This window comes from Nyctereutes procyonoides, unplaced genomic scaffold (assembly GCF_905146905.1).
Source record: "Nyctereutes procyonoides isolate TBG_1078 unplaced genomic scaffold, NYPRO_anot_genome, whole genome shotgun sequence".
Classification (NCBI taxonomy): Eukaryota; Metazoa; Chordata; class Mammalia; order Carnivora; family Canidae; genus Nyctereutes; species Nyctereutes procyonoides.
Genome location: NW_026575133.1, coordinates 41,940,527 through 41,967,816, shown reverse-complemented (window position 1 = coordinate 41,967,816; position 27,290 = coordinate 41,940,527). Strand labels below are relative to the sequence as shown.

At 44.0% G+C, this 27,290-nt stretch overlaps 1 protein-coding gene across 6 annotated transcripts in view; it reads left to right on the top strand.

Moving 5' to 3' along the window:
* ARMC9 (armadillo repeat containing 9) overlaps positions 1-27,290 on the top strand; it is a 156,616-nt gene that overhangs the window by 53,988 nt on the left and 75,338 nt on the right. For all 6 annotated transcript variants that reach the window (XR_008661216.1, XR_008661217.1, XM_055300398.1 and 3 more), the window contains 8 exons: positions 1,643-1,754; positions 4,461-4,553; positions 9,026-9,116; positions 10,959-11,082; positions 14,162-14,301; positions 15,969-16,045; positions 18,705-18,779; positions 22,976-23,066. Coding sequence is in view for 4 of the 6 variants with exons in the window: in XM_055300398.1 (XP_055156373.1) it covers positions 1,643-1,754; positions 4,461-4,553; positions 9,026-9,116; positions 10,959-11,082; positions 14,162-14,301; positions 15,969-16,045; positions 18,705-18,779; positions 22,976-23,066 (803 nt within the window). In the remaining 2 variants the exon portion in view is untranslated. The remainder of the gene's footprint in view (positions 1-1,642; positions 1,755-4,460; positions 4,554-9,025; positions 9,117-10,958; positions 11,083-14,161; positions 14,302-15,968; positions 16,046-18,704; positions 18,780-22,975; positions 23,067-27,290) is intronic.

Below are 27,290 nucleotides of genomic sequence, written 5' to 3'. Positions count from 1 at the left end.
ACTCAGTGCAGTGACCACTTCGCACTGCATACAGGTGTCAAGTCATTATGCTGTACACCTGTGACTAATGTAATATATCTCAGTTACATGTCAATGAAAAACAAAAGAACCTTTCATCATTTTTTTTAAGATTTTATTTTTTAAGGTAATCTGTACCTCCAATATGGGCCTCGAACTCAGAACCCTGAGATCAAGAGTCAAATGCTCTACCCACTGAGCCACCTGGGTGCCCCAGGAACCCTTTATCTTGCATCGTTTCACCCATGTCCTCGTGAGCCCCTATTTAGTATTGTGCCAGGAGTATTGATCTTAACATTAATATTCCCTGCAGAGGGTCAAAAAAACCAGATTGTTGTTTTGCTTTTGTTTTTCACTTGTTTTATGCTGAAATGACTATAGATTCACAGGAAGTTAAACCCCCAGCACATCAGCGGTGACATCTTCCATGATGAAGTTAACATGGGGACAGTGCTGTTAACTAGACCACAGGCCTTGCTCCCTTTTCATTGATTCTCCCGTGCACTCCAGTTCCCTCCTGTTGAACAAAACAAACTGTGAAGACCAGGTAGTTCAGTGCTGCCCCATGAGGGAGCAGTCCAGTCCACAAACCTGCAATTCCAAACATGAAAGCAGGTCCTCAGTCACTAATCATAACCATATCCCAAACACATACACCACACCACAGTTGTGGGAATACATGTGTGGGATAGATGCATGAGTGTGGTATGTGTGTGTGTGATGTGAGGTATATATGTGAGGCTGTGTGTGTGTGTGTGTGTGTGTGTGTGTGAGTTACGAGTTATGTAAGGCATCCCTGGAGGGCTCCACTCAAGTCCTCTTGAGGAGGGTTTGTTTTTTTTTAAGTTTTTATTTATTTATTCATGAGAGATACAGAGAGAAAGAGAGAGGCAGAGACATAGGCAGAGGGAGAAGCAGGCTCCATGCAGGGAGCCCGATGTGGGACTCGATCCCGGGTCTCCAGGATGACATCCTGAGCTGAAGGCACTAAACCGCTGAGCCACCCAGGGATTCCCCTCTTGAGGAGTGTTTGAAAATTTTCTTCTTGCTACTCTCTCCAGAGTTTGAACCCTCCCTACTTCCTGATACATCCTTTACTGCCCTGGGGGGGATCAACTGTGCACCTCCTCTTCATGGTTTCCTAACCCTGGTCTGCCCTTAGCATCCCCTCAGTTGGTCCCTCGGACTTAAGAGGGCCAGCAGCTTCAGGTTTTGGGGAAGAACTCTTGCTGCCTGCTGCTACTGCTGGTCTTCGGGCTTTGCTCCAGGTTCTAAATAGGACTTTGGCCATGTGGCAAGTTCTGGTGCCTCCAAGGTGATTCCATTCCCATTGGATGGAGCCCTGGCCCAATGTGAGCACAGCGCTTTCTAAACCTGGTTAGGCATGGGCTCCTGATTTTGGGAAAGGTGTTAAACAAAATCCCAGTACCTCCGCAGGAAAGGCACAGCGGAGCTCACTAACACTAGGGGGTGGGCAGCCTGGAAAGCCCTCTCTGTGGAAGCCTGTACTTAGTTCTAGGAGTAGAGAAAACAGCGGAGCTGCTGCTGGTGTCCCAGGACTCAGGAGGTCTAATGGACGTGCCCTTTTGCCCTTTCTCTCTCTTGAACTTGTGTTGCTGAATAGGAAACTGAAGGATGTCCCATTGCTGCCTTCCTTGGATTATGAGAAGCTGAAGAAGGATTTGATTTTGGGGAGTGACCGCTTGAAAGCCTTCTTGTTGCAGGCTCTGCGCTGGGTACGTACCTTTCCCTTGAAGTTAAGGGGGGAAAAAAGGCCATGTTGGTCTTTTTGGCTGGCTACCTTGCTTGTAACCTATCTACAAAATCCTTCTTCGTGCTGCCTGCCAACACCAAGAGCTAAAGTTAAAAAAAAGCTTCTAAAGACAGCCCTGGCCTCTTTATAAAAACCCCTGTGTTGCCACTGCCTTCCCTTGGTCGTTTGATATTGTGCCATTTCAAGCCCATCCCTGTGGTCAGTTGTGAGCCACACTCCCAGCCAGCAGGGCTGGTGTGTGATAGCCCAGAGTCATCCCCACATGACAGCTTCATGAAGACATCTGCATTCAGGTGTGACCATGGGGCCACTTGAGCAGATAGCAAGGGTGGGCATGACAAACCAGTCTTTGAGGGAAATCAAACCTCATCTGAATTATTGCTTTTCTTCCAACTCTTCAGACTGGTTCCAGTTAAGCCAGTGGTTCTCAAGATTTTTAGTTCTCAGACCTGTTTACACTCAGAAATTACTGAGAACCATAGAGGCTTTAGTTTATGTGAATTTTATCTACCAATATTTATCTACCAGTATTAGAAATGAAAACTGAGAACATTTTAAATATTAATTCATGTGAGATAAATAGTCATGAAGCTAGAACATACATACCATAAATATATATTTTTTAAGATATAAAAAATAACTATTTTCCAAACAAACTTAGTAAGAAAAGCAACATTGTTTTACATATTGGCAAATTTCTTTAATGTCTGGCCTGATGGAGGACAGCTGGATTCTCATATCTGCTTCCCCATTTGATTTGTCACAGTGTAACACTTTGTATAGCCTCAGGGAAGTTGACCATGGAAAAGATAAATCAGGGCCTCCTGGCTGACTCAATCGATGGAGCATACAACTCTTGATCTCAGGGTCATGAGCTTGAACCCCATGCTGGGCATAGAGATTACTTAAAAAAAATAAAATCTTAAAAAACAAGATAAATCATATCTTAGTATTATTATGAAAATAATCATGATCTTGCAGACTCCCTGAAAAGGAGTTGGGGACCCCTAGAATTCCCCAGACTACACTTTGTGACCTGCAGGGCTAGGCCATCACTAGTTGGCTCTTTTACTGGATGATCCATTCCAACGTAGCTTGTAATAGTGTCAGAGCCCTTCATGGATCCCTGAATTTCAGGGTATGTTGGCGTCAAAATGCCTTTGAGCAATTTCCCCATCTCTGTAGAAAAAGGTCTCCTTGCTTGCATTTCTGATGGTTGATAGGCTTCCTGGAATATGGTCCCAAGGAATACCCTGGGGATGCGTCTCACATCAGCAGAAAGAGTCCTGGGGTCAGTTGGTGATGCCTGCCTCAGTTAACTAGGCTGGGTGGGCAGCATGAGTCATCTCGGGGGACCATCCCAGCCCCGCACCTGGCCTGTCTCTGCTCAGGTTAGCCGACTCATTCTCTGGCTCCCAGTTTGTCCACCCAGCACTTCCTCTCAGCCCGTGCTACTGAGCATCTTGGTGAGACAGGCTATTCCTTTGCTGACTGAATGATGATGTCACAGAATCACCAGAAAAAGTAAACAGGTGTCCAAAGATCTTGTCTGTGTCCCCCTCCATCTTCTCTGCCTCCACCTCATTCCAGCATCCAGGCCCCAGCTTCAGTGAACTGGACAGAAGGGCGGCAGCCCCCACATGTGGCACTCTTGACACACCCTCTCCCCTCAGGGCTCCCGGCTTGGCCGCTGGGGATCCAGTCTGTCAGCGACACCCCGCCTCTGGAGGCCACCACCTTTCACTCGGGGTGGTCTGCTGCTCTTGTCTTCTTGCCATGTTGTTCTTTACACCTCCAGCTCCTCCTCGGCCAGAAGCGGGGCCTGCCATCTCAGGCATCGTTAGTAGGATTTTCCTGGAAAAGCAAGGACATTTGCTCACTTTAGTTATGTCACTTTTTCATAATTCATACCTGTGCACACTCATATGCACACACACATTTTACACACTCCCCATACAAAATTTTTTTTCTAGCTCTAGGGACATTAAGTAAATTCTTCCTTAACACAAGAGACTTAGGACTTTCAAAATCTATAAAATACAACTTCACCTACTCCTTACACATACACACACACACACACACACACACAGTATTGCTGCATCAGGCCCTGTCGTATAAAGTCTAATTTATTGGCAGTGCATTTGCTCGAAGTCTTCCACAACCTGCCTTGTGTCCACGCCCCATTGAGCTCCACCACATGCACCATGTATTTTCATGCCTTCCTGACCCATAACACACTGCTGCTCCCGCCCCCCCACCCCCCACTCCCCACTATGCTCATATTCCCCTATGCTGGTTAATAGTCTGCTCATCCTTCAGGGGCCAGCTCTTGAGCCCTTTCCTGTGAGAAAACCTCACTAGATGTTGGTGACCGGCCTCTCCCTTATCTGTACACTTACAGTCGGGCATTTTACCACTTCTCTGGAGATTTCATGTGTGTAAGTTGACTCCTACATCACCCATTAGGCAGTATGACATCGTAACTCTTTGTTAGTTGACTGGTTGCCTGGGTAACCATTTCCTCCCAACCCCCCACCGCCCAACGGTATATTATTTACTTTGGTTAAATGTGTAGTTACTGCTACTGTCATTTAAAAGATAGTGCTATATGAACATTTTTCTCCATATTAAGACGTGGGTCTATTACTTTTCTTTTTCTTCGTTTTAGCGCTTGACCACATCCCATCCTGGAGAGCAAAGGGAGACCGTTCTGGAAGCCTACATTGGCAACGACCTCCTGGATTGTCACAGCCACAGCCAGGTCCGTGAGAAATGGGCCAGAGCCCAGCCACGGCCTTCATTTCAAGGGGATGATCTTATATGGTATTTTCAGCCTAGCAACCGTATATCAGCCTTGACCTTCTGTTAGCTGGTGAGATCTGCTATTTGCCCCAGACATTGGCCCCCTTTTCACCTCTAATAGAGTCCTAAACAGATTAGAACTGCTTGATTGAACTCTGGCGCTCTTTGCTGTCATCTTTCCTTTCCCCCAAATCCCAACTCTTTCCCTCACTCCACTGCTTAACCATGAGTCCTATAAGTTCAGCATAACTTATGACAGGCAAAGCAGGTGAGCTAATTCAATTATTTTTCATCTTGGCTCTATTTTTCATCTGAATTAAGATATGTTAACACTATGTTTATATACAGCTTTGGACCAGATAGGTCTGATGATGCAGTGGGAAAAGTATGAGATTTGGAATGAGATTAATAGTTTTCAAAACTCAACGCTACTGCCTATGAGCCAGATAACCTTAAGTAAGTTACTGGGTCTCAGGGTGCTTCCCATCTCTGAGAAGGAGCCATTACGTACCTCCTGAGGTTGTGGGGATGATTGTGTTTGGTCACATGTGGGAAGTACTTAACCCAGTGCCCAGCACAGAGTAGCCAATACCTGGTGATTCCCCTCCTCACTCCTCCCCCGCCTTACCTGTTATCAGTACCAGGCTTTGCTGGACAGGAGGAGGAGCAAGATCTTGAACGTGGCATATATATAGACACTGCATTTCATTATCTCCACTCAATATTTATCTAAAATGATCTTATTTAGATCATTTGCTTCCCTATTCTTAAGCTTCACAGTGTGTACATCGGGTGAAATATCAATACCCCTTAGGATCGCTGATGAAACAGCACCCAGCAGTGACTAATCACATGTTAACCTATCATGCACATAAGCAGTAACGTTCAAGAATTTGGGGTTGCCAGTTTATTCTTTGAAAGTAGTCTTACTGTCCCCATGAGACAGTTGTGTGTTAAGTTTGCAAAATGGTCTCTCAAATTTTTTACTTATTTCCTTTTACTTTTGTTTCTGCTTATATTTGTCATGGCACAGAAACCGACTTATCAGGCATGAAGCAGCTGAAAAATATATTGTGACTTTACAAACTCAAATTCAGAGTAAATTCTATATTGAATCTTTCTGAAACTATCTTATTTCATTTCATCTGAGATGCATTTTTCTCCCCTATTTTAGGATTCTGGGAAATTGGAGCATATGTAATAGTTGATGGCCTGTTGTAGTTTATTTGGCTTCTTTTCTTTCTTGGTTGTATATATAAAAAATAACGTGTCCTCTAATGAAAGACATCTTCGGTTTTCTGATTTGTCACAATACTGTGATCTCTGTAGCCACTGAAGACATGTTATTTCTTCCCCATGTCATTATATTTAATTGCTGTGATTTATTTTAAGTAAGGAATGAGCTGGAGCTATCTTAAGATGTCAGAGAATCTGAGACTCCTGGGTGGCTCAGTGGTTGAGTGTCTGCCTTGGGCTCAGGGTGTGATCCTGGGGTCCTGGATCGAGTCCTGCATCAGGCTCCCCGTGGGGAGTCTGCTTCTCCCTCTGCCTGTGTCTCTGCCTCTCTCTCTATGTCTCTTATGAATAAATAAATTAAATCTTTTAAAAAAAAAAAAAAGGTCAGAGAACCTGCAGAGCAGGAAATCTCCTCGTCCAACATGGATGCCCTGTCACCATGACACCAAGATAAAATGGCTCTTTCAGCCAAGAAATTGGACTGGTTGTTTAGTGAGTTCTCCTAGCTGAGCTGTTCTCAGAGTTTAGCGTGCAACAGTCTTATCACTTGGAAAGCTCATTAAAACACAGATTACTGGGCCCTTGTGCTTTCTGTTTAGTAAATCTGGAATGGGGCCTGAGAATTTGCATTTGCAACAAGTTTTTATGTGATGCTACTGCTGGTGGTCCAGAACCACACTTTTGAGCATTACTGTTTTTCCTTCTCTTGTTGGTGGAACATGTCTTGTAGTTAATAGCTTTCAGAGAAAGGATGGGTGAGAAGTAGATTTTTTGAAATTATGTATGTCTGAAAATGTCTTTATTTTTTGTACAGAATTCTGGGTTGTACATAATTTTCCTTTATTATTTGGAAGACCTTGCTCCATTGCCTTTTAGGTTCCAGAGTTGCTGTTGAGAAGTCCAAACCCATTCTAATTCCTGATCTTTTGTATATGGCCTGGTGTTCTTTCCCTAGAAGCCTGTTGAGTCTTCTCTTTTCTTTTCTTTTTTTTTAATATTTTATTTATTTATTTGAGAGAAAGAGCATGCACAAGCAGGGGGAGGGGGATAGGGAGAGAGAGAAGCTGACTCCCCACTGAGCAGCCTGACTTTGGAGCTCCATCCCAGGACCTCGAAATCACGACATGAGCTGAGGGCAGGCTCCTAACCCACTGATCGACCTGGGTGCCCCTTGATTCACCATTTTGAGTGCATTGTGAGCCCTTTCCATCTGACAAGTGCAGTTCTGGGAACTTTCCTTGATTTTATTTTGTTGATAATTTCCTCTCTGTGTTCTCGTTTCTCTGAATGTTGGACCTCTTGAACTGGTTCTCCAATTCTGTCTTTTCTCTCATATTTTCCATATTTTTCTTCTTGCTCTACTTTCTGGGACTCTCCTTATCTTTATTTTCCAACCTTCCTGTCCAGTTTTTCACTCCCCCTTTTTATGGTAACCTGGTATTTCATGGATACAGTACAGCCTCTTGAGTCTCTGAGCTGCTATGAATGACACGTTTTTGCTTATCTGCTCCCTGCACAGGCCCGTTTCCTTCAGGTTGCCCTCCCTCCCCCACATTTGTTTTGAACTTATCTCCCATATTGGGAACTTGCCTCAGGTTTCCGGTAGACCATGGTTATCTCATAATGTTCTGAGGGGGCGGGAATGAAAGCTAGTTAGAAATTCTGAGTATGAGGGTAGGGCCTGTCCACGCAGAGCTCCACTGAGGGTGATCCAAGTAGGCTCTTTAGTAGGAACCTCTGATGTGGAGGACTCTGGTTCTTTTCTCCTGGGTTGGTCATTTTCCTCTGAGAAGAGTCTTATCTCCTCCCTAGAGGATGAGGATCTGGGAGCCAAGTAGGAGAAGAGGAGGGGGTACTCTCTGTGTAGCATTCATTCTACCTTCAGGCACTGCTCCCTTTCCCCATTTGGGCGTGGAAGCCCTGCTCACTTGTGCCAGGTATCCCCTCTGTTACAGGATCTGTGTCCCCTTAGCGCCCGTGGTTCTTGGTCACGCCACTTCGAAGAATGAAGAGGTAGATCAGACCAAGTGTAGTGGGCAGCAAAGTCTATTGAGCAGGAGTATAAACCTCCCAGAGAGGGGAGGGGAGCCCAAGTGGGTTGCCCCCAGAGTGTCTAAGTTTAGAAGGTTTTATGAGCTCTTTTACAGAACTCTCTTAAGCAATCAGGGTGTGCTGAGTCACACCAGTCAGAGTTTGATCATGTATCTGTCTGCCAATTAGGGTTAATGCCTCTGTGCTGATGGTCTTTTTTTTGCTGACTCTTGGGGGCTTATGTCTTCACTGCCCCTTGCCCAGGATAGAGACAAATGGTTTGTGGTTAATCATCTTATTTTAGGACATTTTGCAGAAGTCATTTTTGCAAAGGCTGCAAAACAGAATGCAAGTGTGGTCCTATCTAAGCTGTAAAACAGGATGTTAGTGCTGTTTTAGCCATCCTGCTTCCATATTTTCTTGTTGGGGACCCTGGCCCTGACCACCTACCTGTCCAACTGCTAACACATCCAGAGACCTTTTGTGTTACCCTCGCAAGGAAACACCCCCAGACCGATGGTGGGAATACACAGGAGGACAGTTGTGGAGGAACAACAAGAGTGGAATCCAGCTGCTGCTTTAACAGCTTGTATTCATTCTTTATTTTTTTTTTCCTATTGAGGATTAAGTGCCGCAAATTGGGTAATTCCTCATTGCCTGTTGCCTTCGAGACTTGGCATTCTTGGTTCTGCTAAGTCTTTTACCACCCTATATTCCTGATTCCAAAATTATGTTGTTACATTTCTTCTGCTGTCTCTCTGTCCTTCAGAATTTAAATCTTTTTTTTTTTTTAATCCATTCACTGTAGTTTTACTGTGGTTTGCAGGGAGCAAAATTAGATGCGTCTATTGGACCTATCATTAACCTGGAAAAACATGAGCAACAATAATAGCAAACAGCATTGCCTCCCTTGTGCCAGCCACTGGCTAGGTGCTCAGTATAATTCAGCCTTTCAGTTTAGAAGTCTGAATAACTGATTTTTGTCAACTCTCATAAAAAATCCGTTGGAAATTGAGACTTCCAAATGAAGTGTTGACTTTAGTCTGTTTATTTCACCTCTAATAAATTCGCACAGAGGCAGAGAACAGCAGACCCATAGAGGAGATGTATGTTTGGCTGTTTTCTTTAACCTCATCATTTTCCTCTTTGGATGTGTCTCCCCAGAGGACTGTGCTCCAGCTGCTGCATTCAAAGAGCGAGGTAGTACGGCAGTACATGGCCCGGCTCATCAATGCTTTTGCATCCCTGGCAGGAGGTAAATCATTAGCTTTTCTTCAAAGAGAACAGCTAGGTCTTATTTAAGGCATTTTGTTCCTCTGAAAGCAGACATTCTTCTTCAGGTTTCTTAAAGACACTGTATATTTCCTCAAGAGATCCCTGTGCAGTGCATCGAAGGGGTCTTTTGCAAATTGGTTGTTGTCATATTGCTTAGTTTATGTCAGAGCAAATTTTGATGGTTTTAGAGTTTATTCCATAAGCCTTCTTATTTTATTTTAAAGCTTCCTGGTTTTGTTAACAGTACTAGTTAGATTGTCTTCAAGTATATAACAGGTGATGCATTTTCTATAATTTTTTGCTTAAGGCAAAATAAGGTTAGTGAAATAATCAAAGCTGATCCCCCAAAGCACTACACCATTTCCTTCAAAAGAGTACAACCTCTTGGGACACTTGGCTGGCCAGGTCGGTGGAATGTGTGACTCTTGATCTCTTGGGATTGTGAGTTTAAGCCCCACAGTGGGTATAGAAATTACTTAAAAATAAAATCTCAAACAAAAAAAAAGTAGATAACCAAGCAGATCTGAATTCCAAAGATAATACATACCAAAGCTGAATTCAAAATGATTTTATGGAGTATCATTATCTTCTATAAGTTCTACTTTGTTTCAGCTTTTTAAATGTAAATAAAGGGAGTTTTCAAATTATGAATATACGATACTCCAAAAGTTGGTTCACTCATTCATGTGCTTATTCTTCCATCCATTTAGCAGACATTTATTATGAGTGAGGGTGCATGCATTAACATTATCAAGACACATGTCCACAACAGGCTAGTGATAACTCAGGGCTTCTTGTAGGGTCGCAGCTATGGTTCCCAACTCCTCCAAGCCACAGGGTGTGTCTAGAAGGAGCAAGGAGTGTGGCCAGAAAGCACTACTGCTTGGCTGCCTCTATTATAAAGACTAAGGGACCCAAAACATTAGAGATTCCTTATTCTCTTTCTCCTGGTAGATCTGGCAAGGCTCCCCCCAAAAGCATAGTGATGAATTATGTTTAAATATTTTTTGTTTATTTATTTTAGAGCAAGTGTGTATATATGTGAGCAGGGATGGGGCATAGGGCGAGAGAGAGAGAAGCAGACTCTCTCCTAAGTGCAGAGCCCAACTCTGGGCTCGATCTCACAACTTTGAGATCATGACCTGCACTGAAATCAAGAGCCGGAGACGTAACCAGCTGAGCCACCCCGGTGCCCCATGATGAATTATGTTTTTATTATAAGTAGAGTGGTTTTCTCTTCATTAGATAGTTAATTGAATAAAACCAACTTTGCAGAAGAAATATGTTTTAAGTTTTTTTTTTAATTTTATTTATTTATGATAGGCACACAGTGAGAGAGAGAGAGAGGCAGAGACACAGGCAGAGGGAGAAGCAGGCTCCATGCACCGAGAGCCCGACGCGGGACTCGATCCCGGGTCTCCAGGATCGCGCCCTGGGTGCTAAACCGCTGCGCCACCCAGGGATCCCTGTTTTAAGTTTTTTAGAACCTAAAATTACCCAAGCTCTACATGTGTTACATGCAAAGTTTTCCTAGAAAGTGGTTTTGGGGCAGCCCGGGTGGCTCAGCAGTTTAGCGCCGCCTTCAGCCCAAGGCGTGATTCTGGAGACCCGGGATCGAGTCCCATGTCGGGCTCCTTTCATGGAGCCTGCTTCTCCCTCTGTGTCTCTGCCTCTCTTTCTCTCTGTGTCTCTCATGAATAAATAAATAAAATATTAAAAAAAAAAAAAGAAAGTGGTTTTGGAACATACACTTAAGATAAATTCTTTCACTTGTGCATCTTTCACTTGTGCATCTCTTTCACTTGTGCACTTATATTACTAGGTCGCCTCTACCTGGCCCAGAGCACAAAGGTGCTGCGGATGCTGGAGGAAAGGCTGAAGGAGGAGGATGAGGACATCGTCACCCGTGAGAACGTTCTCGGGGCCTTGCAGAAGTTCAGCCTCAGGTGCTGACCAGGCAGGAGGTCACAGTGGCTCCTGTGAAACAAAATAGGGCTTCTGTGAGAACCGCTTAGTCCCTGTGGCAGTCCAAGATCCAGATGACATTTTCTGTTAATGTTTAGGAGAGGTTGGGTGATTTTCCAAGATAGAACTAGAAAGCTTATCTTGAATCCTCGACACCCTCCTGCTCCAGCTGCTGCGGAAGGAGGAAGCTCTGTCATGGTCTTCTCATGAACACAGCTGGTGCTGGCCAGAGGCTGGATTGTGTTTCAGGCCACGTGCATGGTATAGAGACGAGCGCGTGAATAAAACCTGATAGAGCTCACTGCCTGCAATTGGCTCACTGCCTGTAAATAAATGGCCACAGTGGGTGTGGTGGGTAGCTCTGTGGAAAACAGGGTGGGGGACTCCTGCTTCTTTGTCCACCCTGTGGTTCGTGGTCTCCATCTGGACCATGTCAGGACTTGGATCTTGTATCCACCTAGAGCTTTGTTTTCATTAATAGCTTTATTGAAGTGTACGCTCATAGCACAAAATGCACCCCTTTCAAGTGTGCCGTTCAGTGATTTTTTTAGTAGATTTACAGAGTTGTACAACCATCACCACAAGCTAATTTTAGAACATTTCCATCCCCACACAAAGAAGCCTCATGCCCATTTCCTGTCCTCATTCCAGTCCCAAGTAACCACGGATTTGCTTTTCGTAGTGTTACCCATAATGGACATTTTTAGATAAATGCAGTCATATAATATGTGTTCTGTTGTGACTGGCTTCTCTCGCCTAGCATAGTGTTTTTGAGGTTCATTCAAGTTGTAGCCTGTGTCAGGACTTTGTTCCTTCGTAATGCTGAAGAATGCACCGTTCTATGGATAGACCATGTTTGGTTTATCTGTTCATCAGTTGATGGACATCTGGATTGTTTCTACTTTGGGGCTATCACAGATAATTGTGTTCTGAACATTTGCCTACAAGTCTTTGTGTGGACCTGGAGTCGGTCCGTGTCTAGGAGTAGAATAGCTGAGTCATATGACATTCTTCCAGCATGTGGGTTCCTTCTGGAGCACCTCACTTTCTCTTTGCCTTAATAAGAATTTTAGTACCTTGAGTCCTCAGCTTTTTCTGACCATCAGTCCTCTTCTGGACATACTTTTCTTCCTGTCCAATGTTGTTAACATTCGATTGACTCTCGATAACCCAAAGCCTGCAAAGTGACTTACTCTAAGTGTGCACTTTTAGTGAAGGAAAGTGGTAGGTGTTTGGTTCCTGTTTTTTGCTGAGTCCCTGCCAATGAAAAGTTCTTGTTCTAACTATGTGAACTGTAAATAGTAAATTCCAGAGTTATTTTTCCTCAGATCATATGAACACTTGGTTTCTGTTTATAATTTACCTTGATGTTGACCATATTTGGAAAATTTTTGGAAACTTGGTAACTATAGTAAGATATAATGAAGACATGCTTCCTCCTGGTAATACAGATATTTACTGCCAGTTTTTTCTGTGCTTCAAATAGTAATAAGTTATTCTGTTCTGGAAATATGCTTAATGTTTTCGCCATTTGCTAGGGTTTGTGCAATGAATGTAGAAAATAGTTAGGATTACCAAGAGAATGTAGCCTTCATTGTATTCTAGTAAATTTAACTGATGAGGTGAGTGTGGTGTTTCAGAAAAGCACAAACTAGCACCTGGCTGGCTCGGTGGGTGGAGCATATGATTCTTGATCTCAGGTTGTGTGAGTCTGAGCCCCATGATGTGTGTAGAGATTACTTAAAAATATAAAATCTTAAAACATATATATATATATATCATAAACAGATACTGTCCTGGGTGGGAGTCCTACCATAACCTGTTGATTAGATGTGAGTGATGGTTCCCCCATGGTGTTTTGATGTTCAAAGAATTCTTCTCTGGTGATATCATCATGCCTAATCTTATCAATTCTTGCAGGGCAGGGAGGAGCAGATAGAGAAGGAGAGAGAATCTTAAATAGACTCCACGCTGTGTGTAGAGCCAGACATGAGGCTTGATCTCACAATCCCGAGATCATGACCTGAGCTGAAATCAAGAGTCAGACGCTGCACTGAACTGAGCCACCCAAATGCCCCTAATCTCATCAATTCTTAAAGCTGGCATGAAGACATTCACCATAACACATTTTGATGAGTGTTAGATTTTGTAAGAATTATACCTGGACTTTGATGGAATATAATTCTGTATAAATTGTATTGCCCACATCATTAAACTATCCATACTTTACAGAGACCTGAATCAAAATGAAATTGAGCTGGTTTTTGGCTTTTCTTCGTTTTTACACAGCTCAAAAGTGCCTAGCCAGACTAGAGTTTACTAAAAATCTATTTGTCGATGAACTATTTCTATGGCTGTCTCCTGGGTGAAGCTATCAGTAAATATTTATTAAATATTTGAAGTAATTCTCTGCTAACTTTAAATATTGAAAAAGAAACTTTCAAAGGAGAAGGCCTCCTGACTGCCTTATCTCCCTCTAAATCCTTAGGGATACCCGCAAAAGGTAAAGAATTTGTTATTTCAATTGTGGGAGTCTAACAACAAAATATTCTTCAGAGTCTGTACCTTCTGCACAGTTTGTCTTGTCTTTTTTTCTTAAGATTAATTAATTAATTATTTATTTATTTTTTATGATAGCCACAGAGAGAGAGAGAGAGGCAGAGACACAGGCAGAGGGAGAAGCAGGCTCCATGCACCGGGAGCCCGACGTGGGATTCGATCCCGGGTCTCCAGGATCGCGCCCTGGGCCAAAGGCAGGCGCCAAACCGCTGCGCCACCCAGGGATCCCAAGATTTATTTATTTATTTGAGAGAGAGCAGAAGGAGAGGGAGAGAGTCCTCAAGCAGACTCCTCACGGAGCACAGAGCCTGATGGGGGTGCTCGATCCCAGGACTCTGAGATCATGGTCTAAGCCTAAACCCAAGAGTTGTATGCTCATCCGACTGAGCCACCCAAGCACCCCATCAATTTGTCTTTTCTGATCAGCATGCACATCACCATGTACTCTTACAGGGAAGGTTTCTTGCCAGATTTGTTAACCTGTAGGCTTTTGCTTCCTAGGCGCCCGCTGCAGACGGCAATGATTCGAGACGGCCTCATCTTCTGGCTGATTGATATTCTGAAGGACCCTGACTGCCTGTCAGACTATACGCTGGAGTACTCGGTGGCTTTGCTCATGAACCTCTGCCTCAGGAGCGCAGGTCTCAGAATCCCCTGTCCCCGTGCCCTCAGGCTTTGGTGTGGGGGAGGGGAAGAGAGGCCTGGTCCTCAAGCCTTGATGACCACCCAGCCTTACATGGTTTGCCTTTAGTCTTTCTTATAGAAAACTGAAACAGGGGCAGCCCCTGTGGCATAGCGGTTTGGCACTGCCTGCAGCCCGGGGTGTGGTCCTGGAGACCTGGGGTCGAGTCCCACGTCGGGCTCCCTGCGTGGAGCCTGCTTCTCTCTCTGCCTCTCTCTCTCTGTGTGTGTCTCTATGAATAAATAAATAAAATCTTTAACGAAAGAAAGAAAGAAAGAAAGAAAGAAAGAAAGAAAGAAAGAAAGAAAGAAAGAAAGAAAGGAAGGAAGGAAGGAAACTGAAACAGAAGTAGAGAGTAAAACATTTCCAACTAGTAATACAGTTGTTGAATCCCTGAAGCCAGATACCATTCTGGCCTTGGAAAGAGCATTTTATATGTATGCAGTGTCTGAATTAAGAGGAAATTAAAACAGTTTACATTTTTCTTCATCTTCATCTTTGAAGTTAGGAAGAATTATGATCCATTCTGTCCAAAGACAGAGAAATATGTTTCCAAAATTCTACAGGGATAAGTAAGTTGGTGGCAGAGCAAGGATGTTAGACTGTGCTCCCTTCTCCTAACCACAGCAGTCTCTCCCACTTAACTCCGGGGAGATGAGATACTCATGTGCACATCTCATTTGATCAATAAAGGTAGTGATAGCAGCTTTTCTACAGATTTCATCCCATTTAAATGATCTGTTACCTAGACTGGAAGAAGTGTCTTTATTTTATTTATTTTTTTAAGATTTTTTATTTATTTATTTCTGAGAATACACAGAGAGGAGAGAGACAGGCAGAGGGAGAAGCAGGCGCCATGCAAGGAGCCTGACGTGGGACTCGATCCCGGGTCTCTAGGATCAGGCCCTGGGCCAAAGGTGGTGCTAAACCACTTGAGCCACCAGGGCTGCCCAAGAAGTGTCTTTAGAAGAGGTGCCAAGTGCCTGTGGCTGATACCAGTCTGAGCAGCCCCAGTTTTGGGAGAAGGTTATATGAATAAATAGCTCAGGGGTATATGTTAAAGCTTTTTTGCCCTTGGATGCTTTGTAATCTGAACCACTCATGTGCTGTTTACTGAGCAAATGTGATTCCAGTCTTCTCTTAAAAAACAGCATATGCAAAGCAAATATCCTAACTTTAAAACATTTATCAGATTCTAATCAGCTTTTCTTAATATCATCAATGTATTTGCTGTGATTGTTATGATGTTTGGATTGGCGAAAACATCTGTATGATTTTTATGATGATGGTCTGCACACCTGGGAGGCAGAACATAGCTCTCTAATCTATTGTGTTTTTGCTGTCATGAATAGCTCTCTGTTCTCTGCACCATCATTTACTGAGTACCTGGAGTGTACAACCTATACTGAGTTTCTTCATTCTGCATCACCTTTTGAAATAGGTATTAATAGTCCTTAAGGAACCCCAGGAGGAGGAAACTGGGGCCCAGATTGGTTAAGTGACTCACCCAGGGTCACGCAATTCATAAGCAGAGGACCCAAGATTTGCATTCAGGTCTGCCCGACTTGAAACTGTGTGCTTCGGAGTTTAAACATGTCACATTTTGTTTCGTTGTTTTTTCTCAAGGGAAGAACATGTGTGCCAAGGTGGCAGGCCTGGTGTTGAAAGTTCTTTCGGACCTACTTGGCCATGAGAACCATGAGGTACTGGGCCAGTGCTGCTAGCCTTGGGCTTGGGGGAGGGCTGGTGCAGCTAGTGAGTGAAGTTCACTCCTCCAAATACTGGAACTGGGAAGCTGGAGTTGATCCCCGACTCCTCATTTCCTACTGCCCTGCCTCCACGGGTCTGTGCCAGCTGCCTCCCAGGCCTTCTCCTCCTTGTCACCCACCCTTCTTCATTCTTCCCCCACGTCCACTCTCACCATGGTGGTATGTGGCCTGAAAATTTAGTTAAAATTTTGTGTTGCATGTATAATCGTGTAAATTGTATTGCACTCTAGATCTCATTCTTTTCTTGCCTTTTCACTATCCTTTTAGAACTTTTCTGTGTTGCTTTGTATACATCTCATTCCTTAACTCTCGCTACTGCAGAACAGCCCATGTTTGCAGCCCTCCCACCCAGATCCCCAGGCCTGTCCACCTCAGTGCCTCCAGCTCTCAGTCGCCACAGCAGGCCTCAGGACACCACCATACTGGCCCCCTAATAGTCCCTGGTGTACAGACATACTCATCACTGCTGGCTCACCCCGTGTTTCAGTCTCAGGTCGGAGTCCTGCCACTCTGTCCTACAGCATGGCTGTACCAGCTCCTACTCTCCTCCGTGGCCTCCCCAACACTGGTGTGATTTTCTGTCCTCTAACCTATGGGCTGCAAGCCCTTTTAAAATAAAGTAGAGATCTTGATAAACTAACAGAAACTTCTAAACAGTGTGAGTATCCTTTCACCGGTTTTCTACAGATGCTTACACAGAAACCATGGCATCACTTTGCACCTGAAGCCAAAGCCCCAACCAAAACCTGATCTCGTTAGCCAGATCAGGTGCAGGGGTATCTTAGCAGGACAGGACTGAGTACTGCTGGGTCAGAGTGAGGCACTTAGTATTCCTGCATCCGGTCCCATTTCAAGCAGCTCCCCTTCTGTTCATTTCTCTCACATCTTCCATCCATCTGGCCCCACCAGCTGAGTGCCCCGGGCTGCTTCAGCAAGTGAAGAGTTGGTGGTTAGTACAGTGTGTGCCATGCTTTTTATATTTTAAAATCAAGAGCTCTTAACTTCTAGACTCTGTTCTCCATTTTATTCAATTAAGGCAGTTGAAGCCTGTGGGAAATATATTTTGTCTCTAATAGTAAATGTTGGTTTCAAGTGTTGGAACCAGTATGTTACAGACTAGACCAGAGGACTTAAATCTTGTTATAATTGTTACAAATATATTTGCCTTGAAGGTGAGCTAGAAAATCTACCTGTACACATGTTAGAACCTAGAAATGCATTCACTACATAAATAAATGCTACATACATCAGTCTTGTGTGAGATAATCATGATCTTGAAGGATGAAACCCAGGAGCCATAAACGGAAAGATGCACATATTTGACTCTGTGAACATTAAATTTCTTTTTATGTAGAAAGAGGAATAAGAGTGGACAAATGATACCCTGAGAAAAAATTTGCATCACAGGATAAAGGTGTAATACTCTTTATATATGAAGAGCTCCTATTAATTAATAAGTGAAAGAAGAAAAGGATAAAGTACACGTGGGCAGTTTACAGAACAGTAAATCCTGATGACCTGTAGACAAAGGCAAGATGTTTAGTTTTGCCAGTAGTCCAGAAAATTAAAGTAAGAACAACAATAAGATGACTTTTTCTTTACCCATCAGATTGGCAAAAATTAAAGGGTAATAAAGTCCAGTGCTGGGAAAGAACGGTGGGAATGGGCCCTCCTCCATTGCCATGGAAAGTGGAGCATAAAGTGTGCTCCAAAAGGAGCTCTCATTTATCAAGTACCTGCCATATACCATGTCCTGGGTGGCTTGATGTTGGGGTTACCTATGTACATAAAACATGGGCCCAGTTCTTGAAGAGCTCACAACAGGGGAGGCTTAAGTATAAATAAAAAATATATACTGAATCCAGTGTGGTAGTGGAGGGATCTACAGGGAGCAGAGCAGAGTGTGGTGTGTGGCGAGGGGCCCCGTAAGTACTGTGGGATTGATCTGTACAGTGTAGCCTACATGGTGGCAGGCAGGAAGGAGCAGGGGGACATGATAGTGAGGCCAAACCTTGAAGGGCCATGTGTGCTGTTCCAAGGAGTTAGGACTTTCCAGGTAGGCTCTAGAGAAGATTTCCAAGGTAGGAAGAGGGATGATTTGGCCCATGTTGCAGAATTTTGGCAATGATATAATTATTGAACTAAAGAGTGAACATCAAAGACAGAGACCCTTTTGGAGATTCAGTGTCACCCAGGTCACAGACCATATCTGAACAAGGACAGTGACGGTGTGTGTGGAAAAGAAGAGTTCCTATCAAAAGCAGCTTAGTAGCTCATCACTGGAAAGCAAAAGCAAGAGCATTCAATAACGACTCCAGTGGTTCTAGTCTGATGATCAGCACGACATTAGTTAAGCAGTGAAACACAGGAGTGAGCTTTAGGAGCCAATAATGAACTCGGCTTTGAACTTAGTTGTAGCTGTCACTAGGACATGTGAATGGAAATATCTGTGATTTGGAAACACGCATCCTGGAGCTCAGGAAGATGGCACTCATTCTCCTCGGTAGCCAGGTTATTCTTGAGTAGGGTGTTTGATCGTTGAGTTGTACAGTATTTGAGAACTTGCACATGACTGTTCTTTCTCCCCTTAAAGATACAGCCGTATGTGAATGGAGCTCTGTACAGCATCCTCTCTATTCCATCCATTCGTGAGGAAGCAAGAGCAATGGTAAGAAAATGTGCTTGAGAAATTTATAAGCTTCCGTCAGTGCCACGGTTCAGAAGCTATTAGAGCAAGGAGCTCTCAGACTGTGCTCCGTGCACCTTGGGCTCCGTGGCTTGCACATGTGAACTCCCTGAAATTGTATGCCAAGCACACATTTGCAGTTTTCTGGGGAGAGAATCTGTAGCTTTTATCAGATTCTCAAAGGATCCCTAACTCCTAAATCTTAAGAACTTCAGTGTTAGAGGGATACCCGAGTGGCTCAGGCAGTTGAGCGTCTGACTCTTGATGTCGGCTCAGGTCATGATCTCAGGGTTGTGAGACTGCGCTCCACATTGGGCTCCACGCTGGGTGTGGGGATTCTCTCTCCCCTCTCCCCTTCGCTCATGCTCTCTCTCTCTCTCTAACAACAAAAAGAAAAAAACTAATGTTAGAAAGTTCCCAGCAAGCTTATTTTTAGAAAGTTAGAGATATTTTTTATTTTTTTATTTTTTAGGATTTTATTTATTTATGAGAGACAGAGACAGAGAGAGGCAGAGACACAGGCAGAGGGAGGAGCAGGCTCCATGCAGGGAGCCCAATGTGGAACTCCATACCAGGACTCCAGGATCATGCCCTGGGCCGAAGGCAGGAGCTAAACCACTTAGACACCCAGGGATCCCCTAGAGACATTTTTTTAATGGCTTATTTTAATTTGGAATCTTTTGGGAAAGCCTATGGATTTCATAGTAGGGGGAGCTTAAATGGTGAAATGGAAAAAGCCACCACTGAAATGCACTCCCAGGATTCCCAGAGGGCCTGTGGTACAGTGAGAACTGATGCAGACCAGACACAGCCTGCAGGTGCTCAGCAGCCAAAGGAGGCAGAAACCCTCATAAAGATGACAAAACTGGTACCTGGTTTGGCTGGCAAAGAGTAAATGCAATATTTAATGTGTTTAGTGTTTGTATCGGGAGTGTAAAACAAGCTCCAGGTGATTAGCATCTTTTGAGACAACAAGTGTTTCTAGATCTAATCAGCAAAAGCACTGAAGTTTTGTCCTTTTTCCTGTAACATGAAACTAGGTTAACAGTGTACATATTAAATGCTATGATGAAGAGATTAAATATTTCCAGTCAAAAACTGGCCAAGTTCAGTTTGAGACCAATGAAACATGTTTCTCCACTTAATTTTGCTTCCTTAGAAGAATTGCTAAATCTCCTAATTAATCATCTAAAATTGTATCAGCAGTTATGCCAGAGATAAAAACTTAATTAGGAGCCACTCTGTGTGGTCATAGTAAACAATGGAACTTAATTGCCTATTTCTTTAAAAAATAAAATAAAATCTGCTATTTTAATACAGAATGGAGGAACTAAACTTGATTAACCTCTGCATTATGGTCATTCCAGTGAGAGGAATTGTCAACCAAAGCAGAAACAAGGAAAAAGACATGTAGGCTGAAGAGAAAGAATGAGCAGAGGTGGTATGGATCAAGTAGCATGAAAGGCAGCATGGAGGAAGGACACCCAGGGCGAGGGGTGGAGAAGAGAGGAGGGAACAGCAGTAAAGGGACAGGGCGTGGGTGGGGAGGAAAGACTCACGGTTGTAGGATGTGAGAGTGTGACCCTTAGAGATCATCCAGGTCATAGAGAAAAAATATGGAGGAAAGGGACTGTGCCTCAGAGACCTGGGGGAACGATACCCAGAGGTCTCACACTTATGTACCTGGAGTCCAAGGAAAGGAGAATATGGCATAATAAGAACTCTGTGTTTGCAACTGTGTGAAACATTTCTGTGCTTGTGGAAGATGACAAAGAATACATAAAAATTATATCAGTACCGAATGCTATTGTGGTGGTCTTAAATAATAGTTCCCAAAGTGGAGGAAATAATAAATGAGTGCACTGAGCCTCATTTGAACTTGAAGAGACTGCCAAGGTCTGGGGCAGGGGAGCAGTTCGGTCAGTAGGGCTGCCCTCAGGCCTCCTCCAAAGCCTCCTGCATCTAGGGCTGGAGCAGTTGTCAGCCACAAAGCTCTTTCTTAAAATTTAAACCCCAGCCAAACACTCTGCCCTGAGCTAGAGCAGACTGCGGCCCTCTTGGCACCCTCTTCCTTGATCCAAGGACCATCCAGAGCTGTCCTTCAGGTTCTCTGTGCACTTACCTAGCTCTGCCTATCAGTTAATGCTCCTTTTCTCCAAGATGCCGTCCTAAGCCTCTCACTCTTCTGAATGTTGTTTACTCCCTCGGCTTCAGCTACCAGATCTCTCTTCTAAGCCACCAAATTCTTCTGAGAATAGCAAGCACAATCTTAACCATTTTTTGAGCATGTGTTATGTGCCAGCAGCTGGACTAGATAGGACTTTTTTAGGTATAATTTATGAGCAGTGAAATGCACAGGCCTTACGTATACAATTCAGTGCATCTAACAAACATGCATCAACATAACCGGTACCCAATTTACATTCTTTATCTTTTAAAAATTTCCTGTTAACTCGAGTTGCCATCCTTATTTTAGAGTTGAAGTCACAGGCTGGGAGGAACTAAGCAGTTTGACCAAGGTCACACAGTTTCCTGAGGGAGTTCAGATACAATCCAAACTTAACTCTCTAGGAGGTAATGCTCTGTTCTAGACGATAGGAATTCACCATGTTCAAAACTGCACTTGGCCTGTCTTTGATTCAAATTCCGCTATTGATTCCAAACAGGCCTACATTAAAAGAGGGAAATATTGGCTTATTCCACTGAAAAGTTCAGGCATAAGATTCAGGCAGAGCTCGATCAGGGTTCACATGTCACCAGATCCATTTCTCTCTGCTTCCTCTGTTTTGGATTCATTGTGCTGGCAAGAAGCATCATCAGCTCCTGCCATCCATGCTCATCCACATCTCTCTCTGGGAAAGAGGGAAGAGGAAGAGGGAAGAGGGGAAACAGACATCTGTGCTTGAGTCAGTATCTTACCTCTACATTTCCTTGTCCTTCTGTTAGTACCGAAAGTTCTGTTGCTAGTGGTTTGTAACAAAATAAATAATGCACAGTGTAGAAACTTTGTAATTCTTTTGATAGAAAAAGAATGATAGGGCAGCCCCAGTGGCGCAGTGGTTTAGTGCCGCCTGCAGCCAGGGGTATGATCCTGGAGACCCGGGATCAAGTCCCATGTCGGGCTCCCCGCATGGAGCCTGCTTCTCCCTCTGCCTGTCTGTGTCTCTGCCTCTCTCTCTCTCTCTATGAATAAATAAATATTAAAAAAAAGAATGATAGCTGTTTAAAAAGAGGTTCCACTTACTAACTTCTCTACAGATGTGGTTTCACTCTTCATTTTGTGCTTAAATCCAGAAGGAAGAGTATAAAGAAATCACAAGAAAGAAGCTACCTCCCAAAACAACATACTACCGGAATACTTACGCATGGAGTAAAATTTTACAATAGTTTCTTTTTCACTTATTATCAGAGTGTAGTTGACATACAGTGTTGTGTTAGTTTCAGATGTACAATATAGTGATTCAGCAAATCTGTACAGTAGCCAGTGCTCATCAAGATGAGTACAGTCACCATCTGTCACCATACAACATTATCACAGCATTATTGACTATATTCCCAATGCTGTACTTTTTATCTCCATGCTGCTTATTTATTTTCTAACTGGAAGTTCATGCCCCTTAATTTCCCTTCACCTATTTCACCCATCCCCCCTCTTCCACCCTCTGGCAATCCCCAGTTCTCTGTACAATAGGTTTTTTGTTTGCTAAATGTTTTATAATTAGGTCAGATAGTCAACCAAGAGTAAAATAATTTAACTGTTAATTGTAAAAAGAACAAACAGAATATTTAGCACTGGGATGCCTGGGTGGCGCAGTGGTTGAGCATCTGCCTTTGACTCAGGTCATGATCCTGGGGTCCCGGGATCAAGTTCCACATTGGGCTCCCCACAGGGAGCCTGCTTCCCCCTCTGCCTGTGTCTCTGCCTCTCTCTCTCTGTCTTTCATTCATGAATGAATGAATGAATAAATAAATAAATAAATAAATGAATGAATTTTTAAAAACCATTTAGAACTGAGCAGAGGAATTTTTATTGTGTATGTCCCCCCTTCTCCCCCAAAAAAGGGTTTTTTGTGTTGTTTCAGTGAGAGTATTCATTCCACTGGAAACTAATTTCTCTTGTAAACAAACAAACAAAATAACCCTGAAATATTGACTTTTACTCTCTTCAATGCCCCTAGGGAATGGAGGACATCCTTCGCTGCTTCATCAAAGAAGGCAATGCTGAAATGGTCCGCCAGATTGAATTTATCATCAAGCAACTTAATTCAGGTTCGTTCATCTATAATCTATCTTTTGCATCTTTCACACGTGCCAGAAAGATACATGGGCTTGTCATGCCTTGGAATTCATTCAAGAGGTTTTAAGGGAGGCGGGAGATCCAAGTGAACCCACCAACAAAAGTTTGACCAGGTAGTCAAGACCAGTCTGTCCCAAGACCAGCTATCTCTCATCACACATTAGGCTTATAGTCAACAAAAATAATTCAAAAACAATCACAAACACCCTGCTCTAACCTTATATTCTCTTTATGTGGGCCTCCCCTTCCTAATTCTTTCCTCACCTCGTAAGGCTTCCCTGGGGTACTAGGGTTGGATAAGGAAAACAAGTGCCAGTCTCCCTAGTACCACTACATAAAACATCATTCTCCTGCATGTGTTCATTCCTTCAAGAAAAATTTATATTGCCTACTGGCTCCACGGGAGAATATGATCCTCTTTCTCTCTGGCTTTGTCCATCACATTGGTAATCTACATCCCATAGTAAGCAGGAAAAGAAGGTGCAGGAAACCTTGGATGGGACCAGGATGGACAGGGAGGTCTGGCTCTTATGTGGACTCCTGACATTTTGGTCCTGATTCATACACATGTCAGAGGCATGAGCACTGCCAGCATCTGGGGCTAAGGTTGTCACTTCTGTCTTTCTACATGCCCTTTCCCGACATTCTGCAGTCCACATCACTATAAGTCCAGGTGCACAGGTCCCACTCAGCACATGAGCAAAGGTGAAAAATGAATCTCCTGATCTCTACTCCCAAGTCAGCAGCTTGAGCAAGGCCAAGAAATAGGTAGTGGCCAGAAGCCATTCACTCAAAGAAGCCTGAGCCACATGTAGCAGTCACCTGAGGAGATTTTTAAATCCCCAGGGCAGCACCCAATGCTAGTAAAACTGGATTCCCTGGGGGAACTCCAGGTGTGAATAGTGTTTAAAACTCCCAGATAATCCCCACATGCAGGCAAAGTGGCATATCCCTGCCTCTGACCTGCGCAGAAATGGAGAGGCAGAGAGAGGACATCAGAGGTTCCTGATCGACTGGAAGCAGCTGGGAGAGCAGCCAGTGAGGTGGGAAACCCGGCTTCCTTCAGCCTGGGGCCAGTTTCCGTATGAGCATCTTCTCCCTTGGCTCTTACAGAGCAGAAATGATTCATCCCAAACTCAGGGAAGCAAGGAATAGAACTTTATTTTCTGCAACATCTTCATTTCTTTCTTTCTTTTTAAAGATTTATTTATTTGAGAGAGAGAGCAAGAGAGAAAGCACATGAGTGGAGGGAGGGAGAGAGAGAGAGAGAGAATCTCAAATAGACCCCACCCTTCCACTGAACACAGAGCCTGACACAGGGCTCCATCCCAGGACCCCAAGATCGTGACCTGAGCTGAGATCAAGGGACAGATGCTTAACTGACTGAGTCTATGCAACAGCTTCATTTCTTTTTTATTTTCTTTATAGATTTTATTTATTTATTTATTTATTTATTTATTTATTTATTTATTTATTTAGACAGCATGCATGCAGTAGAGAGAAAGAGCAGGAGTTGGGGGGGTGCAGAGGCAGAGGGAGAAGTGGGGAGGTTCTAGACCCACAGGGCTTGGTCCTAGAACCCTGGGGTCATGACCTGGGCCCAACTCTGGGGTCATGATCTGGGCCCAAGGCAGACGCTTGACTGACAGCCACCCAGGTGCCCCTGCAACAGCTTCATTTCTGACTTTGAACCCAATTGCCCAGCAATTCTGCTGGGCAAGCATATTTACAAAATAACACTAAATAAATACTTAGCCTCAGTTGGGGCTGAGCTTGCTCCTTAACCTTTTTAGAGTAGGCAACAGTTTGGGAAGAGGGGGAATGCAGGACCATTGGTCCCTATCTGCTCCATGCTCATCAGCCATGCTGAGACCTCCCTCTCAGGCCAGGGGTCCTCTGCAGCTTCAAGGATACATTTGGGCTGTGAATCTTCTTCAGAGCTAACTCTGTGTTTCAGTCTATTGAGACACACCCACCTCCATTTCCTTGTCAGTCTTCCCTCCTTTCTGGGAGCCAAGACACAGAGGGAGGTTCCGTCTTGCATTCTGTCCAAAACCATCTTTCTCTTATTTAAAACTGGTCCTTGAGCCAGCATGCTGAAGAATGTGAAGAGGGAGGGTCAGTTGACATTTACGTGAGGGATATGCTTGCCAAGAAGTTATCATGGGCAGAGCTCAAGCTTTATAACCTTGTGTATCCAGGAAAGGCTTCATATATACCTGCCTCTCTCAGTACGTTCCTGTTTAAATAAATAGTGTCAAAAGCATTTCTTTTTTCATCTCAAGCACTTAAGTCATTCTGGATCCATGGGAAAGTGGCAGGTCCCCAGAACCGATTCCTTAGGGGTCTGCTACTTTGAAACAAAATTAGAAAGTCATTGAATGTTTGGATGGAGGACCAGACATACACACACAAATACCTAAGAATATGTGTCATGAGCATGGACTCAGAATGAATGAATGTACCAGCATGGTGATGAAAGCCAGAGAGGAGAGAGCTGGAGTTTCCACCCAGTCCAGGCTTCATCCTCAAATGGATATTAACAGGGGAGTCTGAATTAGTAGCAGTTTACTGGTTGAAGAGACAAAAATGGCATTGCCACAATCTTTATTGATTGACTTTCTTGTTTTAGTATACACTTAAAACATGTATATGGGTTTCCATACATTCAAACATATCAGTTCTCTAGCACTATTTTTCTTATAAAGTTTTAAGGTTTCCAAATGGAAAAATTCTAGTATTTTGGGAACCTAACCCCACAGGTGGGGAAGAACTACTCTGGGAAACTTAAGGGAAAGCTGGTGACATAACGAGCAGAGACGACCGGCAACAATAGGGAGGTATGTCCATGATGGTGGCCCCCAGCGAGGGGGGACCAGCAGATCCTAGCCAGGCACTGAAGAGAGGATAGGAGCAGGGCAGAGCCAGCTTCACCAGCTGGGTCCTCAGGGAAGGAAGGGTACTGGCAGCTCTAGCGCTAGGTGCTGTCAGTTACTGGAGTGAGGGTGGCTGGTTGTGCTGCAACCCAGGGATCTATGGGAAACAGAGCTGATGGCCCCATCATGCTCTAGAGGAGAAGCTGAGGTTTTTTTGTTTTGGTTTGTTTAGGGGTTTGGTTTTTGTTTTTGTTTGGAGCTGAGGTTTATAAGGTACGTCAGTTCACAGGACTGGATTTTTCGGGGAAGAGGATGAATCCAAGCCAGTGGGCTCGGGGGAAAGGATGTGGCTGGACCAGCCTGGGGCCTCACAAAACATATAAGATTTTTTTTTAAAAAAGTGAGAGGGGGCATTCCATATTTGAAAAAGAAATGCTTGTAATTGATGAATATAGCAGCTACCTCATTCTGAAAGCCACTTGTTTGATAAGCATTTGCTGCAGGTGGCATGGAGTAGTGCTTCTCGTGTGCCAGGAAGCGATAGAAGCCAGGTAACGGAGCTTCAGCTCAAATGCAGGATGACATCATTTCCCCCTGCCTGCAGTGTAGTTTTCTTGACAGCAGTGGGGCCATGATGTGCACGGAAGCGTGCAGGCCCCTCTGAGGTGGGGCCAGATGGTGGTGTCCTACTGGCCTTGATCCAGCCAAGTCAATGGAGTCCTTTCCTTTAAAATGACAGTCGTGTCAAGGATGATGGGTGTCCTGGGGTTTCTATTTACTACAGTGCTATCTAGTACCTCTGTCTATAGTACTATCTAGTACTACTATCTACCGTAGTGCCTGTCTAGTACTATTATCTACTACAGTGCTGTCTAGTACTACTCTAGTACAGTGCTAACTAGAGAAAATGCTGAGTATGTTCAGTGGAGAGAGAGGTAACTGTTCAGTAAGGGATCAGGGAAGGCTTCATAGAGGAGAAAGTAAACCTGCTATGTCCCTGGCTCTGGGCCATGTGGTTTAGTTTTGGTGTGTTGTAAAAATCCCCTCAACCACCCTAGGAAGTAGATGCTCTGATACCCCTTTCACTGATGAAGAAACAGAGGCTCATTCTTTCTCTGATTCCATTTTGCTATTATCCCTCCTTTATGAACTCTTTTACAGTCTAACGGTGCACCACAGGAGCCTTCAGGAACCCAACCTGCCATGGCCCCTACCTCAGTCTCTGTGGAAAAATCATGAGATTTAGAAATAGACTTGAGTTGAATCTCAACTCTGTCACTTATGGGAGTACGACCATAAACAAGTCCCTTATGCCTCCAT